The sequence below is a fragment of the Gastrolobium bilobum genome, unplaced genomic scaffold (genome assembly GCF_033153095.1).
Source record: "Gastrolobium bilobum isolate Gb01-03AN ecotype WA unplaced genomic scaffold, APGP_CSIRO_Gbil_v1 utg1479, whole genome shotgun sequence".
In the NCBI taxonomy this organism is placed as follows: domain Eukaryota; kingdom Viridiplantae; phylum Streptophyta; class Magnoliopsida; order Fabales; family Fabaceae; genus Gastrolobium; species Gastrolobium bilobum.
Genome location: NW_026896211.1, coordinates 185,580 through 204,098, shown reverse-complemented (window position 1 = coordinate 204,098; position 18,519 = coordinate 185,580). Strand labels below are relative to the sequence as shown.

General features: G+C 35.5%; 1 protein-coding gene across 1 annotated transcript; it reads left to right on the top strand.

The window, feature by feature from the left end:
• Positions 1 to 2,364: 2,364 nt before the first annotated feature.
• On the top strand, positions 2,365 to 15,631 carry LOC133298264 (G-type lectin S-receptor-like serine/threonine-protein kinase At1g11330). Its single transcript, XM_061497530.1, has 17 exons — positions 2,365 to 2,764; positions 2,809 to 2,950; positions 3,043 to 3,446; positions 3,495 to 3,547; positions 3,834 to 3,995; positions 4,181 to 4,366; positions 5,163 to 5,240; positions 5,328 to 5,581; positions 5,759 to 5,840; positions 6,210 to 6,730; positions 12,239 to 13,440; positions 13,694 to 13,707; positions 13,807 to 14,016; positions 14,092 to 14,302; positions 14,764 to 15,001; positions 15,075 to 15,225; positions 15,323 to 15,631. The coding sequence occupies exons 1-17, from the start codon at positions 2,365 to 2,367 to the stop codon at positions 15,629 to 15,631; spliced, it is 4,617 nt and encodes a 1,538-aa protein (XP_061353514.1).
• The last annotated feature ends 2,888 nt before the right edge of the window (positions 15,632 to 18,519 follow it).

Sequence of the window (18,519 nt, the reverse complement as noted above, 5' to 3'; positions counted from 1 at the left end):
GGATTACAAATAGGCTAAATTAACCCTTTGCGAGCTTGTGGTTGGAACATTGAGACACAAGGACAAAGAACAATGATATGGCCGTAATTTAACCAACACCAGATCACTAACTATGAGTTGTCTGTCTTGATGATGTTTGTCAGCTAAGAACTTCGTACGCTTATGTGCTTACTACAGATTAAGTCATAACTTGACCAATAATTCATTATGGTGACAAAGGATGTCGCCCAAGGTCTCAATTGGTACGAGACCCCTAGGGTGATGAGAAATCATTGTCACAATGCTTCCATATAAGGCCTGGAAGGGAGATATCTTAATGGGGGAGTGCAAGATTGTATTGTAATGTAGCTCAGCCTAAAGCAAATACAAAGCCCATTTAGCATGCTGATCATGGCAGAACGAACACATGTACTACTCCAGTTACCAATTCATGACCTCAAAATGATCATCAGGTACCATATGCGGACCTAGCTTCCTACTAAAGAACAAGATAACGGCACCAATCCTATGGGTGAAGACTACTCCATAAACCCTGAGTTTACTGAGATAGTAGAATCTCACCTCGTCTAGGGACTTCAGGTGTACCAGCAGTAGCAAGGAGAATACAAGGGACTAGAAGTCTCAGCCGCTGAGGATTGGATGTGATATTTGGATGATTATATAGATGCTTTGTAGCATAGTATGATTATGCACATGTATCGATTGTAGATATTTGGAGAGGTCTGAGTAGTTTATGTATATTGTATTGAGGGTTTGTATATGTATATGGATATGTATGTATATATTATTAGGTGAGTTAATGTCAAGATTGGAACAGAGTTATATTCTAGATTGTGCCTAGAAATAGATTAGACTTTGTTTCTTACAGATATATGATTAATCTGTGGGGTTTGTTCCCTAGCTAGTCCAATTTTCAGTTGTTATGTTGTCCCTGTTGCTATATTTGAAATTATATGTGTTATCATTTTCAAATATTTTTTTGATCATGCGATATAGTTATGGATTAGCAGGTAAAGTAATGATTATGATGTGAATTATTATGGGTTATATGAGCACCAAGGCATTGTTGGTCCTTGTCTGCCACCTTTGTCAATTAGGTACCATTTTAGGTTTAAAACACACTTTTGATAAAGTGAGATATGTTAAATAAACAATGAAGGTGCCGTCAAATTTTAAAATAAATGAGCAGTTTTCAAGCCAATTTTGAGAGAGCATATCTCCCTCCACAAAGGTCCAATAGGTACGTACCATATATCATTTTGAAGATTGCAATGTCAGCTATATTGTGTCAAAATTCGGTATCATTTGAAGTTGTGTAACATCCTGTAGGTCCGGTTGAGTGGAGATTGCCCAAAGAGGCATGTGCAGGGGGATATCAGGTCTGCACTTTCCAGGAATTGTTTCTCCCTCAATTCTTACTCAAATTAGGCTCATGATATATCAACTTAAATCTCAAGGTGTCTAGTATTCTATATTTTGAGAGCAATTGGTTGAGTGGTTTATACAGAATCGCAGAAATGGTGAGGGATGCTTGGTGCCCTGTTTTGGATTGGCTGGCAGTTTTGCTTGTCCAATTTCAAACAGTGACAACCAGAGCTAGTGAACTCCAAATGATGTGTGTGATACCTTGTTGGAAAGGTAATTGAGTCTAGATTAACATACTAAAAGATGAGAGGCTTATAGTTTGGGGGTCACACACAGTGACCAGAAAATAGAAGCGTGTTCAATTATAGAAAAACCGTAAAAGTGAAATTTACGCTAAGTGGATTTATGGGAATCCCTTAGCAGCTTAGAATAAATAATGTATGATAGTTAGGCTTTTATTTTATTTACTTCCGCATTTTGAATTCAGTTATGATCACATCTTATGTCATTACATTTTATTATTGTTTTTAAACATTTACGTAATCAAAAGGAAAAAGTTTACCCGCATTTTTAAATGAATTGTTGTGATTATAACTGCGCTTAATATCATAATCAATGTTAACAATACTGGTGTACAACGGGCTATTATATTTTATGGTATCAGAGCAGTTTACTAGAGAACTCTGATTATGCATGACTGTGTTTTGTGTTGCATAGTTGTCTGTAGACTCTTTATGATTAATGTATATGTAATTCCTTAGTGTGGGTCTGATAAGCTCATTTCATTGTGTTACATGTGCAGTTATCATGAGGAGGATTCGTGGCGATCGTGGGACATGAGGTGCAGATCCACCACAGCCTGATCTGGTTACTGCTGTCCTGAATGCTCTGCAGGCTGAGACGGCAGCTAATAGGACTATGAAGGAAAACCTGATGAAAAATAATCAGGATATGATGCAGGCCTTCATGAATGAGATGTAGGCTGAGAGAGCTCATCATATGAGGGATGATTCTCCTCCTCACACAGCTGCGGTGACTCCTACACCTACGCCATCTGTTACACCCCAGCAAGGGGAGAGTGGAGCTAGTCACCATACTGGTGAGACTAGTCTGCCCACTGTTGATCCTACTTTTGTTGCTCAAACTTCTGTTGTTGCTGAGCAGTTTGATGAGGCTGTTGATGAGGAGAGGAGACTTATTTCCTTCAGAAAACATAAACCTCATACGTTTCTGGGGTCAAAGTACCCAAAGGTTGTGACTACCTGGCTGCAGGGGATGGACAAGATTTTCCAGGTTATGAGGTGTCCAGATCCTCAGAAACTTAGTTATTCTGTATATATGCTGGAGGGTGATGCACACGAGTGGTGGTGCAATACTTCTCGTCCTTATGTTATTCAAGGTGAGGAGATCACTTGGGCTCTATTTGGGGCTTATTTCATGAAGAGTATTTTTCCAGGGATATCCAGGAAGCAGAGTTGGGTCAGGGATCTTTATCTGTTGTTGCTTATTTGGCCAAGTTTAATGAATTGGTCAAGTTCGCTATTTATGGGGGTACTCTGCCTACTCTGAATTTCTTATCTGCAAAGTTTCAGAGATGGCTCAATGAAAAGATTGCTAAACGTATGTCAAATACTACTATATAACCCAATGTAAACTGTTTGAGATTGTATATGGCAGGTATCCAAAATCTAGTTCTGCCAGAGATCAAGAGGTAAAGAGGACGGCTGGTCCTTCAGGTTCTAATTATAGGGGTGGTTACCATTATAATAATAATAGAGGTAGGGGGTTGCAAGTAAGGCAACCTCCTGGTCAATTCAAGAGAGATGATGCCCAGAGGGGTGGATTTAATAACATAAATTCTACACCACAGTGTGAAAAATGTAAGAGGTACCACATGGGTCCTTGTACGGCTGGTCCAAATTCTTGTTTTATATGTGGTAAGGTTGGACATTATGTTAGGGAGTTTTATAGAAATATTGGGCAGGCTGCAAATCTGCAGGCCTTGCCATTTGTTCATACTGTGGGACATGTGTATACTACCAATGTGCAACAGACAAAAGAAGCACTGAATCTGGTTAAAGGTACAATCTTTATTTCTAATTTTGACTTATCTATTTTGTTTGATTCAGGAGTGATGCATTCTTTCATCGCAGAATATGTGGCTAAGGGATTAAATTTAATGGTAACAAGGATGATTCCCCCATGCATATACTACTGCTACAGGAGAGATTAACGATTCCTCCTTTATTTGTAAAGATGTTGAATTTGTGTATGAAGGAAGGGGTTATGTTATTGATCTGATTGTCTTTCCCCTGGCCTCTGTTAATCTGATTTGGGGTATGGACTGGTTGTTTCAAAATTGCACAATCATTGATTGCTGCAAAAAAAGGTTGATGTTATCTCCTGAGAAGCCCGCTGTTTGTCCGTCTTGATATCTGTCTGTCTGTCAAACTGTCAAGGCCTTGAAGGTTGGTGATCTGGGTTATGTACTACTGGATGGACTTGTTGGTGATAAGGAAGAGGAAATTCTGAATATTCCGATGGTTAATGAATTTGTGGATGTATTTCTTGATGAAATATCGGATTTCCACCTGAGATGGAGATTGAGTTCTCCATTGATCTGTTTCCTGGTGCGGGGCCTATCTCTTTGGCTCCATACCAAATGTCGCCACTGGAGTTAGTTGAGTTGAAGAAATATATTGAGAAGTTATCTGCAAAGAATTTTATCAGACTGAGTGTGTCTCCATGGGGAGCACCTATTATATTTGTGAAAAATAAGGGTGGTAACATGAGATTGTGTACTGACTACCGGCAGCTGAATAAGATTACTATTAAGAACAGGTACCCTTTGCCACGCATTGATGATCTTCTGGACCAGTTGAGGGGAGCGTGTGTATATTCTAAGATTGATCTCCGGTCTGGATATCACTTGATCCGGATTAAGCCAGAGGATGTGCCTAAAATGGTGTTCCGAGCCAAATACAGACATTTTGAATACCAGGTGATTCCATTCGGGATTACTAATGCCCCGACAGTTTTCATGGACTACATGAATCGCATCTTTAATCCATATTTGGATCAGTTTGTTATTATGTTCATTGATGACACCTTGATTTATTCCAAGAGTAAAAAGGAGCATATGGATCATCTAAGGACAATGTTCCAAGTGTGAATTCTGATTATCTGATGTACAATTTCTGTGTCATGTTATTTCTGCTAGTGGTGTTGTGATGGACCCGAGTAAAATTGATGTGGTAAGTGACTGGGAATGACCTAAGATTGTGACTATGATCAGGAGCTTTCTGGGTTTAGCTGGGTATTACCGTAGGTTTATACAGGGTTTTTCTACAATGATACTACCATTGAACCGATTGACATGAAAGGATACTCCTTTTGTGTGGACCCAGGAATGCGAGGAGTGCTTTTTGACTTTGAAAGAGAAATTGACTACTGCTCTTGTGTTGACTCTTCCCGATCCAGAAGGTGAGTTTGAATTATTTTGTGATGCTTTTAAGAAAGGTTTGGGGAGTGTTCTGATGCAAGAAAGGAGAGTGGTTGCTTATGCATTTAGGTAGTTAAAGCCTCATGAGGAGAATTATCCGACTCACGACTTGGAGCTTGCTGCTATTGTTTTTGCATTGAAAATCTGAAGACATTTTATGTAGGGGATGAAATTTGTTGTGTTCAGTGATCACAAAAGCTTAAAATATTTGTTTGATCAGAAAGAGCTGAACATGAGATAGTGGAGATGTGTGGAATTCTTAAAGGATTATGATTTTGAACTGAAATACCATCAGGGTAAAGCTAATGTAGTGGCAGATGCTTTGAGCAGGAAGTCTGTCAGTTTGTCTCTTATGATGATGTGGGATAATGAGGTGATTGAACAATTCAAAGATTTGAAAATAACTGATTTCTTTGCAGGTAGGATTAGTGATATTGAATTGACAAGAATTGAAAATTAGTTACTGGAGAAGATTAAAGAGACTCAAATACAAAATGATAGTGTTAAGTATCTGAAGGGCCAGCGTGGCATATCTTGGAATGAACATGGACTATTATTATATTATGGCAGGATTGTTGTGCCAAAGGTGTTAGCAGAGGAGGTTATGACCAAGCCCCATAAGGGTCAGTATGCTATTCATCCAGGTGCGACGAAAATGCATCAAGATCTGAAAGTGAAATTCTGGTGGCCTGGGATGAAAAAGGATGTTGCAGAGTATGTGTCAAAGTGCTTGATTTGCTAGAAAGTTAAAATTGAACATCAGAAACCAGCTGGTCTACTTCAGCCACTTGATATTACAGAATGGAAATGGGAGAGCATCTTTATGGATTTTGTAGTTGGTTTGCCTCGGACTCAGGCTGGTTACGATTCTATTTGGGTTATTGTGGATAGACTTACGAAGTCTGCACATTTTCTGCTAGTGCGAGTGGATTTCTCTACTGAGAGATTGGCAAAGCTTTATATGAATGAAATAGTATGACTCCATGGGATTCCGGTTAGTATTGTGAGTGATCAGCACCCAAAATTTACTTCACGCTTTTGGAGAGCTTTGCAGTAGGCTTTTGGCACTTAGCTCAGGCTTAACACTGCGTATAATCTGCAGACTGATGGTTAGACTGAGAGGACCATACAGACACTTAAAGACATGTTGAGAGCTTGCACATTAGAGTAGGGTACTGCTTGGGACAGATACTTGTCATTGGTTGGATTTTCTTATAATAACAGTTTTCATTCCAGTCTGGGCATGGCACCATATGAGGCATTGTATGGACGGAGATGTTGGACTCCTACTTGTTAGACTGAGGTAGGTGATAAAGAAAGATTTGGTCTAGATTTTGTGCAGGAAACTACTGTGCAGATTGAGATGATTAGAGAGAAACTGAAACATGCACAGAATCGACAGAAAAGCTATTATGATAATAAACATAGACTGCTTGAATTTGAAGAAGAAGACCATCTATTTGTGTGGTTATCTTCGGTTACGGGTGTTGGCCGTGCATTGGGAGTAAAGAAGCTGAGTCCTAAATTTATTGGGTCGTATCAGATTATGAAAAATGTTGGATTAGTGGCCTATCAGATTGCCTTATCTCCCCAGTTAGCCAATCTACATGATATTTTTCATGTGTCACAACTACGACGTTATATTCTGGATGAATCACATGTGGTGATACCGGATGATATTGAAATTCGGGAGAATCTGAAGACTCTTGTCAGGCCTGTTGATATACTTAACCGCAGTGAAAAGAGACTGAGAAGCAAGATTATTCCAATGTTAAAGATTCAGAGGGGAGGACGCACACCTGAGGAGGCTACTTGGGAGTGGGAGGATGAGATTCTCTGCCTATATCCTAAGTTAGAGGACAAGTATGATTTTAATTTTGCGGACAAAATTTCAAAAAGGAGGGGTGAATATAACACCTCATAGTTTTAAAACATGTAAATCTAGTTTAAATAAGGATTAAAAGGTAGGATTAGTGAAAATCCTGAGTTTTGGGTCAAAATACGTAAAAAGGGTAAAACGGTAATTTGACAAACACGTAACCCTAAACAGTAAAATGTTAGCATAAGGTCTCAAATTGGAAAACTAACCCTGAAAATGGATTCAGAACGGAAAATTGAGTGGTTAGGCAAGTTTTTGGAAATTTGATGAATAGTATTTTTATCGGGTTAAAATACAGCGGTACTTTGCACCAAAAAGTGTGCCGAGTAAAATTTGAGCTATAGGTTTGAATATAAGCTGGAAGTGGTATGTAGGACTAAGAATTATGATTACTGATGAAATTTGATTAAAATTATGGATTTTGGATAAACATGCTCACAATACACATATCAACTTAAAACTGTGATTTCACCGAATGATCGAAATACTCCAGATTCATCTGCTCAAGGACAATTAAAGGACTTTGGTGAATGTTAAAATTTGGAGTATATAATTAGTCTAGGAATTATTTGGAGATTGGTGGTTTAAGTGGAAGATTTGAAATAATTTGAATTGAGTGAGGTGGCAAGTGGGACCCATATACTTAAGTGGCTAAAGCCACATGTACACAACACTATTCAAGCTACACCTTCTCTCCTCCTTCCTCTCCAAACTCGCGGCCATTGATGGTTATTGGGCAAAAATTCATGCTCAGATTTCTTCCACATTAACTCACCAAAATCAACAAAGTTTGTCATCAAATTTTATGTAAACCACCATCCAAACCCAACCCAACCATCCTTAGGCCTTGAAACTCTCTATATTTGGAGAAATTCCACACCCAAGCCCACAGATTTTGAGGAAAAAAACGGTGTTCTTGGAGTTGTTTGCTTGAGCTATTGCTTGAGTATTGTGTGGAGGAGTCCTAGGCCTTGATCCTTGGTAAGTTTCTCTACCTATTGGTGAATATTTTGTTGGATTGAAAATTGAAACCTAAGCTATGTGTGGTTGAATTGATGTGGTTAAGGACTTCAAATTGAAATTGTGTATTAGATAAATGTGTCTTAGAATGATATTTTATGGTAATTGAGCTCATAAAATTTATTGAGAAAAAGTCTTGTAACTTAGGCAAATTTGTGGTTGGATGAGTATGACTTTGTGAAAATAGATTGTTGTGTGATTAGGAAATTTAGTTTTGGAGTAATTGTTGTGGTTAATTATATGATGAATGATGTGTTTAATGTGTGAAAATGGATTGAAAATCCCTTGGTGGCATTGCATGTAGATTTCAGCCAAGGAGGAAAAAATGAGAAAGGATGATGCAAAGTTGGTATAATTGAGTTTGTAATGGTTTGAACCAAGTTTAAATAGATTGTGTGATTGTGTAATGCATGTGAATTGAAAGCTGAATCATTAGATGCTCATAGGTGTTGGTTTCGGCCTTAAAAGGGAAATTAGGGAAAATGAAGTTGAGTTGTGATTAAATGAAGTTGTGGACTTGAAATGAGGTTATGGTAGGCTTAGAAAACCATAGGAATGTTAAAAGAAAATTTACAACATGATATGTGTAAAATGGCCATGAAGGCCGAATTGGTGTTGTGTGTGGGGGAAATGTATTGTTTTGCATTTCAACTTGATGTACAAGTGAATTGATGATCCTATGTGTGATCATTGTAGGTTGCCTCCCACGGACGTGATCTTTGATGATTGAGCTTGGTTGATTGCCTTTGGTCCTTGACCAAAAAGATTTTGGTAAGTAATTATGTATCATTTGCATGATTTAGTTTATGACCAATTGAATGGTCTTTGTGGTGCTAATGGGAATGACCTTTTGTGTAGGCATTTATGATTGGAATAAGTTAGAGATAACTTGCATTTGAAGCTACCTAGCTTGTGAGCTTCAAGAAGGTAATCTCTTGGTACTGGGGTTAATCCCCGTGTGTGTTCCACCATGCCCATTTGGGTAGTGGTTGGAAGTTGTTTGTGCAATGGTGTGATTATAACATGTTCATACATATGTATATATTGGGTACATCGAGTTGTACCGTATCTCTGGCCAGTAGATAGTTGTCGTATGGCGATGGGGACTTTCACTGAATAGGTCTCCGTAGGGAGTTTCAGTTGGTCTGGGGCCGTGGAGATGTTATCTGTTTAGGAGCACTCTAGGAATGTCTCGGGTGTTATAGAAGGGGGCGCCTCGAATGATGTTCCTGGAACATATTCTTGGACGAGAGCTCGTAGGCTATATGTCGAGGCCAGTAGGCCGGATGGTGCATGGTTTTGGCTATGACCATTCCTGCTCCATCGTATGTCTTTCTCTTTTATGTCCCTATCTCTCTAAATCCATTTCTACATCCATCTGTCTGTTATATCCCTACTTCTCTAAATCCCTTGCTATATCCCTATGTTGTTATAATTCATAATTATATGTTATATCTGAGTGAGTCATTGGGCGGAATGATCCTTCAGAACGTTTGGATTATTAAGATATATTCGTATATCTCACTCCACATTATGGGACTATGTTTCAGGTGGTGGTAGCAGTACTTGAGCATTGGAAGAGGCCCACGAGATGAGTACATGAAGTCTTTGAGTTTTAGTGTCATTTTGCATTTTGGGCCATATTTGGCATAGGCTAGACTTAGTACATGAACATTGTGTTGTATGAGTTATGTGTTTCATGCTTTTGTTGTTCATGTAGTGTTATTTGGCTAAGTCTAGGGTGTTGTAATTATTGGCATTGATGTAATTATTGTAGTTATATTTACATTTGGATAATTGTAATTTAATGCTTTATGGACATTGTGTAAATTGTAAAGCATGTATGTGATGAAAGGGCAATAGGCCTATTTTATGGACATTGTGTAAATTGTAAAACACTATTCATCATCTTTCTCCATCTTACAATCTCTATTAAAACTAAGTTTAAGGAGTGGAAACTTACCACAAATGGTTGCTCAACCAAGGAATGATTTCTCCTAAAACTCCCAAGAAGTGAAATGCCCACAATCTTTAAGGGTTCGAATTCATGGGAGGAAGAAATCTCACACCACAATGCTCCTTACTCAAAACCAAGCTAGGATTAAGTATGAAAGGAAGATTCTAAGTGGTTTAGGCTTTGGAATGGAAGGATTTGAGCAAGAAATGGAGGAGTTGTGGTTTAGGGCTCACACAATGGTCTCTTACTCTCTCCCTCTCTGTTTGGCGTCGAAGAAGAAGAAGAAGAAGAAGAAGAAAATGTGAGGAAGGTACTTTCTTTCACCACTTAACATGGTTAAGTTATTTCCACCGACTAATAGCTTATCTATCAATTTAACTCCGATCACTTCCAAACTTTACACAATGGACTAGAATATTTTTCAGTAATATTTTTAACTTTGCTTTTATATTTTGGGTACTTTTGCTACACACATTTTTACCCCGTAATTTTCACTGACTTCACTTTTTACCTAAAAAGTGATCTTAATTCATTTAGGAGATATGTTATTCTACCTACCACTTTTTTATTCAGAATCTCAAGAAGAGAGAGAAAAATAAATGTTAGTTAAGATTCTGATCTAATGGTGTTTTAGAGTGGTAGGCAAAGGTAGACAGAAAAAAAATGGTAGGTAAAATAACATATACCTTCATTTAATTAGATATTTTACCTAATTCAATCCAATAATACATACTTAATTACGTAATTACATTTAATTTACTAATTAATTTGATTAGAGCTATTACAAAATATCCTAAATTTTTTGCCTAAGCCGCAAAACACGGTTGTTTTGTAGGAGAACTCTTTATTATCAAGTATCAACTATTGTAGGAGAAATGTTAATTCCTTAAAAAAAATGTTGTATTTTTCTGCAACGTTATCTTTTTTTTTTTTTAAATATCCTATCGGTTCCCAGCTTCGTGACTAGTCCGATTTGGAGCAGATCCAGAATTAAGACTTTAAATCTCTTTCAAAGATGACATTAGAGAGAATCGAACAGATACTCTCATCTCACATATTTTATATGCCAACTAAACTACCACCATTTGGTTATTCAACGTTATCTAATCTTTTCACAAACAATCCTGTTTGATCTAGTCGTATTAAGGTTAGTTTTGTCCAAAATTAGTTTTTTTTATTTTATTTTTTTTTATTTTGTCTTACAAATATGGTATGAAAGTTCCACGTTACAAATCATTTAAAATTTTCGCCAATAACCTATTTCTAATGACTTTGAAAACCAATTATTTTATCTTAAAATAGTTGCATACGCTTGAAGATTGAATTAAATTTTTTTACAAAAACCCTAACTATTAGTCCATTGACTTCAATTTTTTAATATATAATAAAAGTTTATATCATAGTATATATGATTCTAAAAATTCGATTTTTATATATTTTCTGAAACAGTATTATTTTAGTACAATCGAATTTTTATATATCATAAGAATAGATTTAGTTAGATTTAGAGATTACAATCATATAGTTCGAAAAAACTGCTAATAACATGTTTGAATTAGATTAATTTTTAGGGAAAAATAACTTTTTAAAAAAAAAAAAATCGAAAACTCTCTCTATTGGGTGTAAGTTATTTTTTTAAAACATGTAAATTACTTTTTTTTAAAAAAATTTGAAAAAACTTTCTAGACTCTACCTTAGGTTTTCTAAGGACATCTCTCATCTCTCTGTGTATATATATAAGAGTAGGATATCATAATAACCAATTAGTGCTACTACCAATCAATTTTACCGTTAGATCTATTATGTTGATCCAACGGTTATATTTATTTCCATCTTTGTATGGTCATGATTCTCCATATTTAATACTTTATATTTATTTTTACCTTTGTATGGTTATGATTTTTTATATTTATATATGGAGAAAGATATTGTAACAACCAACTAGTGTTACTACCAATCAATTTCACCATTAGATCGATTATGTTGATCCAACGGTTATATTTATTTCCATCTTTATATAGTTATGATTCCTTATATTTAATACTTTATATTTATTTTCACCTTTGTATGGTTATGATTTCCCATATTTAATGTGAAAGCATTAAATAAATATGGAAATAAATATAACCGTTGGATCAACATAATCGATCTAACAATGAAATTGATTGGTCGTAACATTGGTAGTAACACTAGTTGGTTGTTACAATATCCTACCCCTAATTTTAAATAGTATAAATTTCTAGGGAAGGCTTCAACCAAAAAAATAAAAAATAAAATAAAATTGAATAATTCTTCTACTCCCAAGCAAGGCAAATTGATGAATTTATTTACTAAATTCCAGTGTAGAAGAAAAGATAGATATTTACTGGATCTATAATCCATCATCATTATCAAAGTGTTTTGAACATATTGAATTCATGCCTGTAATGGATTTCATAAGGCGCAAAAATTTGTTGTATGTTTTTATTATCTTGAGTTGTTATTTTTTAGATGTTGATGGTATTGCCAAATACAGCATCACATCATTTCAATTCATCAAGGACCCTGAAACTCTTACCTCCAATAGTGGAAACTTCACCTTGGGGTTCTTCAGCACTGACTCTACAAATCGCTATGTAGGAATTTGGTGCAAGTCCAACCTCACTGTCACATGGGTGGCTAATAGAAACCAACCACTGAATGATTCTTCTGGGGTTGTAACAATATCTGAAGATGGCAATCTTGTGGTATTGAATGGAAACAAACAGGTTCTTTGGTCATCAAATGTGTCCAATATTGCATCCAATTCTACTTCCCAACTTTCAGATTATGGAAGCCTTCTCTTGCTGGATAACACAACAGGAAACACCATATGGGAGAGTTTCAACAATCCTTCAAATACTTGGTTACCCCATATGAAAATTACAAGCAACAAAATAACAGGGGAGAAAGTAGAACTTACATCATGGAAAAGCCTTTCTGATCCATCCATTGGAAGCTTTTCTTCTAGTGTTGAACGCCTAAAGATTCCTGAAGTGTTCATTTGGAATGGAACCCAGCCATACTGGCGCAGTGGTCCATGGAATGGTCAAGTTTTTATAGGGGTACTAAACATGGGAACTTTGTATCTCAGTGGTTTTCAAGTTCAAGATGATGGTAATGGAACAATTGATGTATCTTTTACGGTATATGGGATAGGACCCTTAATGTATACCTTGAATTCCCAAGGCCAATTGCTGGAAAATCAATGGGATGATGAGCAGAAGCAATGGCAAGTTACATGGAATAGTCACGAATCAGATTGTGATGTTTATGGTATATGTGGCGCATTTGCAAGCTGTAGTTCACAGGGCTCACCAATATGTAGCTGTTTGAAAGGGTTTGAGCCAAGGAACAAAGAGGAATGGAATAGACAAAACTGGACTAATGGATGTGTTAGAAGCACACCTCTGCAGTGTGAAAGGACCAACAATCAAAACACAAGTGTGGATAGTAATAAAGCAGATGGGTTTTTGCCATTGCAGATGGTCAAAGTTCCTGATTTTGCACAAGGGTCATCTGTTACACAAGACACATGCAGAAGCGGGTGCTTGGAGAATTGCTCTTGCATTGCATATGCATATGATGATGCAATTGGCTGTATGTCTTGGAATGGGAACCTAATTGATATACAACAATTCCCAAGTGGAGGAACTGATCTTTACATTCGTGTAGCCTATACAGAACTTGGTGTGCCAGGTATTATCAGAACAAAAATTTATATATAGTTCTTTAATTTTCTATAGGCATAAATTCTTCAATTTTAAATTTTATATGTTTATGTTCCCTGAATTGCCGACCCAATTAATTTGGGATAACGGATAAATGTATTGTTAATGTTGATATTCCCTTGAATTACAGATAAAGGGCGAAACATAAAAGTCATCCTGACAGTTACAGTGATAATAGTAACTTTCATATTTGTCACTTGTGCATTTGTCATTTTTGGAAGGGCTTTGCACCCAGGTAATATACCACCGTTGTTAGATTTTATTGATATGGGATCTAAGTTTGCATGATTGATGTTTATAACTCCTGATATACCATGGCAATCTAATAAAACAGCAAAGAAAAAATAACAGTGGATTTATTCGATTTAACAAAGGTGAAACATCTGAATCTGTAGAACACACAAACGACAATGTAATTGGAGAATTATCACAAGCTAAGCTACAGGAGCTATTACATTTTAGCTTTGAAAAGCTTGCAACTGCCACAAACTACTTCCACTTATCCAACAAACTTGGCCAGGGTGGTTTCGGTGCAGTATACAAGGTATATTAAATCGAGCAAAGTTAATCATGTTTGAAGTCAATGTTTATATTTCTGTTTCTTGATATTGTATTGCAGGGGAAACTGCAAGATGGTAAGGAAATAGCAGTTAAAAGACTTTCTAGAGCATCTGGACAAGGTCTAGAAGAATTCATGAATGAAGTTTTGGTAATTTCTAAGCTTCAACACCGCAATCTTGTAAAACTTCTTGGCTGCTGTATTGAAGGAGAAGAAAAGATGCTGATATATGAGTACATGCCAAATAGAAGTTTGGATGCATATGTGTTTGGTTAGTTCTTTTGATGGCCCTTTAATATCTGGCTCATATTCAAATCAAAGCTTTCATGTATTACTTTATTAAAATCACTCCCCATTAAATCTTCATTAACGAGGGTAGGGTGAAGACAATCCTTATAAATCCATAACCTTTAAATCACAAAGAAGCCGTTTTACAACCCAATTTGTGAAGGTAGGGGTGAGAGTTAATTATATGCAGCCTTACTCTTATATTTTTACATAGAGACTACTTCCAGACCTTAAAATGTGACTTTCAAATTACAAAGAGCAATCTTACTGCAACTCCAAGACTTGCCACATAATTTTATTTTATTTTTCATAAAAAATAAACAATGGTTTCGATGATAGCGAGTTTTCTTGAAAGCATGCTAATATATGTTTTCTACAAAGCACGTTATGCATCTTCTGATAAATTAAAAATAATAAGCTATCTTTTGGTTTTTATTTTTGCAGATCCATCAAAAAATAAACTCTTGGATTGGAGAAAGCGCTTTAACATAATAGAAGGAATAGCTAGAGGATTGCTTTATCTCCACAGAGATTCCAGGCTAAAAATCATACATAGAGATTTGAAGGCAAGTAATATCTTGCTAGATGAGGAGCTAAATCCAAAAATATCAGACTTTGGCATGGCAAGAATCTTTGGAGGGAGAGAAGATCAAGCCAATACCCAAAGGATTGTGGGAACCTAGTAAGTGTGCCTTCTTTTTTGCCTAAGGTTAATGTCACATACATGGAGAATGAATTGTTATATTTCAATGTAGTGGCTATATGTCCCCTGAATACGCCATGCAAGGAATGTTTTCTGAGAAATCAGATGTCTTTAGCTTTGGAGTTTTGCTACTTGAGATTGTTTGTGGAAGACGAAACTCAAGCTTTTATGACAATGAAAATTCTCTTACCCTCTTGGGACTTGTAAGTCTCTAAAATTGATCCCTGGCATAATTACGGAAGTTTTGTAGTCTTTTTTCTCATAAAACTTCAAACTAATTGATTTTTGTTTCATTTTTAGGTCTGGATACAATGGAAGGAAGAAAATGTTATATCTTTAGTAGATCCAGGAATATATGATCCTAGCCTTGAAAAGCATATTATGAGGTGCATACACATAGGACTTTTGTGTGTACAAGAATTTGCTGCAGACAGGCCCAATATGGCTGCAGTAATTTCTATGCTTAACAGTGAGATTGCGGATCTTCCTCCTCCAAGGCAACCTGCATTCATCCTGAGGCAGAATATGCTTAGTTCACTATCCTCCGATGAAAGCCTTAAATTGTACTCCATCAACAATGTTAGTATTACAGACATCCATGGCAGATAGGAAACTTGGAGCTCTAGTGAAATTTTCAAAGCCAGTGATGACAACTGATATCATTAAAATTGTTGGAACTTTGTATGAATGTCTTTTTCATTGTTAAAGAATGTGGTACCAAACTAAGAGTCCTAAGAATTAAGTTTAAAGGGTTCAAATTTATAAAACGAGTAAATATCATATAAAATATGGTCTCTCACGATGTCAGTTTGGTTCCAAAATTTCCATGTGTACATATTGTTCAAAAGGATGAGAATTTTTATATACAGACCCACCAAATATTTTATATTAAGAATTTACAATTAGAATCATAAGAATTTACATGATAAAGAATTGAATAGCAATATTCAGCAGCTTGAACATTGAATTACGTAGAGCTAGGCATATTTTCATTCCAAGGTTCAATTACTTGATGTTGGCAACTCCATGGCCTGAAATACATAGATACATGTACTGTGCAAGCTATTATAAGTTGCTAAACTGTTTTTTTAAATTAACTTGGCTGACAGGTACAACAACAACCAAAATATTATAAAACAATTCAGTACATTCAACAGCCTTGATGCCAAAATCAAGTAGACAAAACATCCTTTTTCTAATCCCATCCTAGACAAGTTAGCATTTCTCATTTTACATAATCTCATACACTTGTCTTTTGTGCCTCCATGAGACTCATCCAGGGTGAGCTCACTCTAGGAATGAAATTCCTAAGAGACACTCTTATTCTTTTAAACCTGGCCAGGCTTACATCATTCATCAAAATACTAGAAAGCTCATTCATTTGTCATAAGGCATCATCAATCAATCCATTCAAAGTTGCTAAATATGAAATACATCACAACATATCATGTTCCCACTAAATCCAATACAGTTCATTGCAATGCACAGCTCATAGAATCATTCAAAGGGGGTCGAAGTTCATAGGCTTACCTCAATCCTTTAAGTCTAATTCTAAGAGTATACGGCTATAGCTGAAGTCTTTCCTCTACTATTCTATTTCGGCTCAAGGAAGAAGTTGCAAGGCTAGTGGGACCTCTTTTCAACAGTGGCAGCTTTGGACATTTTAGAGACAACCCAGTAATTTCTGCACTAAGATTAAGAATTCAAAATAAATAAGGGATAGGATATTGTGACACACAAATAATATCACGCACAATGTTATGTCCACATCTTAACCGTTGATTTCCGTCAATCAACGATTATCATTTATTGCGAATTAATAATTAATTAATGAGTTTGATTTGAAAAATGATAACCGTTGATTGACGAAAATCAACGATTTAAGATGTAGTCGTAACATTGTGCGTAACATTAGTTGCGTGTCACAATATCCTATCTAATAAATAAATGGAAAAAGTAACTAAGAGACTAAGGCCATGTTTGAATATTGTTTTCCAAAATAATTTTTAGATTTTTGGAAAAAAATAAATAAATAAAACTATTTGATAAGGTCTGTTGTGTAAAACTAGTTTTAAAAATTATAAGTACTTTTTTTGTTTATTAGAATTAAATTCAGAGAAAATATCTGAGTTATTTTTATTTTGTGTTTTGATTTTTAACTTTCAAAAAAAAAAAAAAATATCGAAAACACATATTTCATTAACTATTTTACAAAATAATTTTAAAAACAAAAAACACATAACACAATCAAATAGACCCTATCTATTTTGAAATAAAATTTTAGGAGAAATCTTATATATAAAAATTTTAAAAAATTAAAATTAAATTATTAATTTGATTTTTTAAAGTGTTGTAATATAAATTTTAAATTTAATATTTTTGTTTATGCCGTAAAAAATTTACTTGTATAGAAGTAAGTTATTCCCATTAACTTTTTTTTGTTTTCGTATCACACACTTATGTGCGAGTTTGGCAAAATAATTCTATAATAAAAGCAACACTATTTTTCTATAAATTTCTATAAAGATATTTGTTGTTAAATTAAGTTTTCAAAGAATTTTTTTTTTAGTATAGAAACTTTTCAAAGATTAAACCATCACCATAATAATTTTGTAGAGATTTTTAATTAAATCAATGTAAAATTTTCACTAATTTTATTTATATACGATGATAAAAAAAAAAAATCATATAGCCTATAGGTACTCTCCTTGAAAATAAACTAAAATAATTCACCTTGTTTGTCATATATGTATCTTGTTACCTCCTCAAGAGTAGCAAACAAAATCCAATGGCTTCACTCTCCACCACCACCATCCCTCCACCTATTACTACTCGTCGAAACTCTTCAATACGGGCACAAGCCTTGACCCGACCCGAACTCCCTTCTACTTCTTCATTCATTGCCGAATCAGAGAAACTACCCGTAACAACAGTGGCGTTGAGGGATGATAGGACACGAAGAAGAGCCATGGAAGTGGAGAAGCAGAAGGCCAAGGAAGCGAGGGAGAGGAAGGAGATGGTGAACAGGAAGATAGCTTCGCAGAAAGCAATGTCTGTGATATTTCAGAGAGAGGCCACTGAGCGACCAATGACCAGAGAAAGAAGAACGGCTATGCGTTGGGAATCTGCTTTCAAGGTCTATTTTTGTTTAATTTATTATTTGTTTTATTTTGGGATGAATGTGGTTGTCGATGCGGAAATAGGTTTGTGGGTATCTTTTTGTGCACTGTTTGTTTGGTTGGTTTAACGGGGTAGTGTTTGATTACGATGCACGGATGCTAACACAAGATACGACACGTCGACAAGTTAAATTTAAAAAATGATATATTTTGATACGTTGAGACACATTTTGATATTAAATAATATTTTTAATATATATAATATAATTTATATTTAATAAATATAACAGTCCATAATAAGTCATATAACCTATCAAATTTTCAAATTTCATAACATAAATATAAACAAAAATAATTTTTCGTACCTTGTTAATTTTC

Excerpts from the sequence above, each read along its gene's own strand:
- LOC133298264 (XM_061497530.1), top strand. The coding sequence starts at position 2,365 with ATGAGGGATGATTCTCCTCCTCACACAGCTGCGGTGACTCCTACACCT. Across the intron at positions 5,841-6,209 it reads AGCTTTATATGAATGAAATA|GAAACTACTGTGCAGATTGA; the intron begins GTATGACTCCAT and ends GATTTTGTGCAG. Across the intron at positions 15,002-15,074 it reads CAAAGGATTGTGGGAACCTA|TGGCTATATGTCCCCTGAAT; the intron begins GTAAGTGTGCCT and ends ATTTCAATGTAG.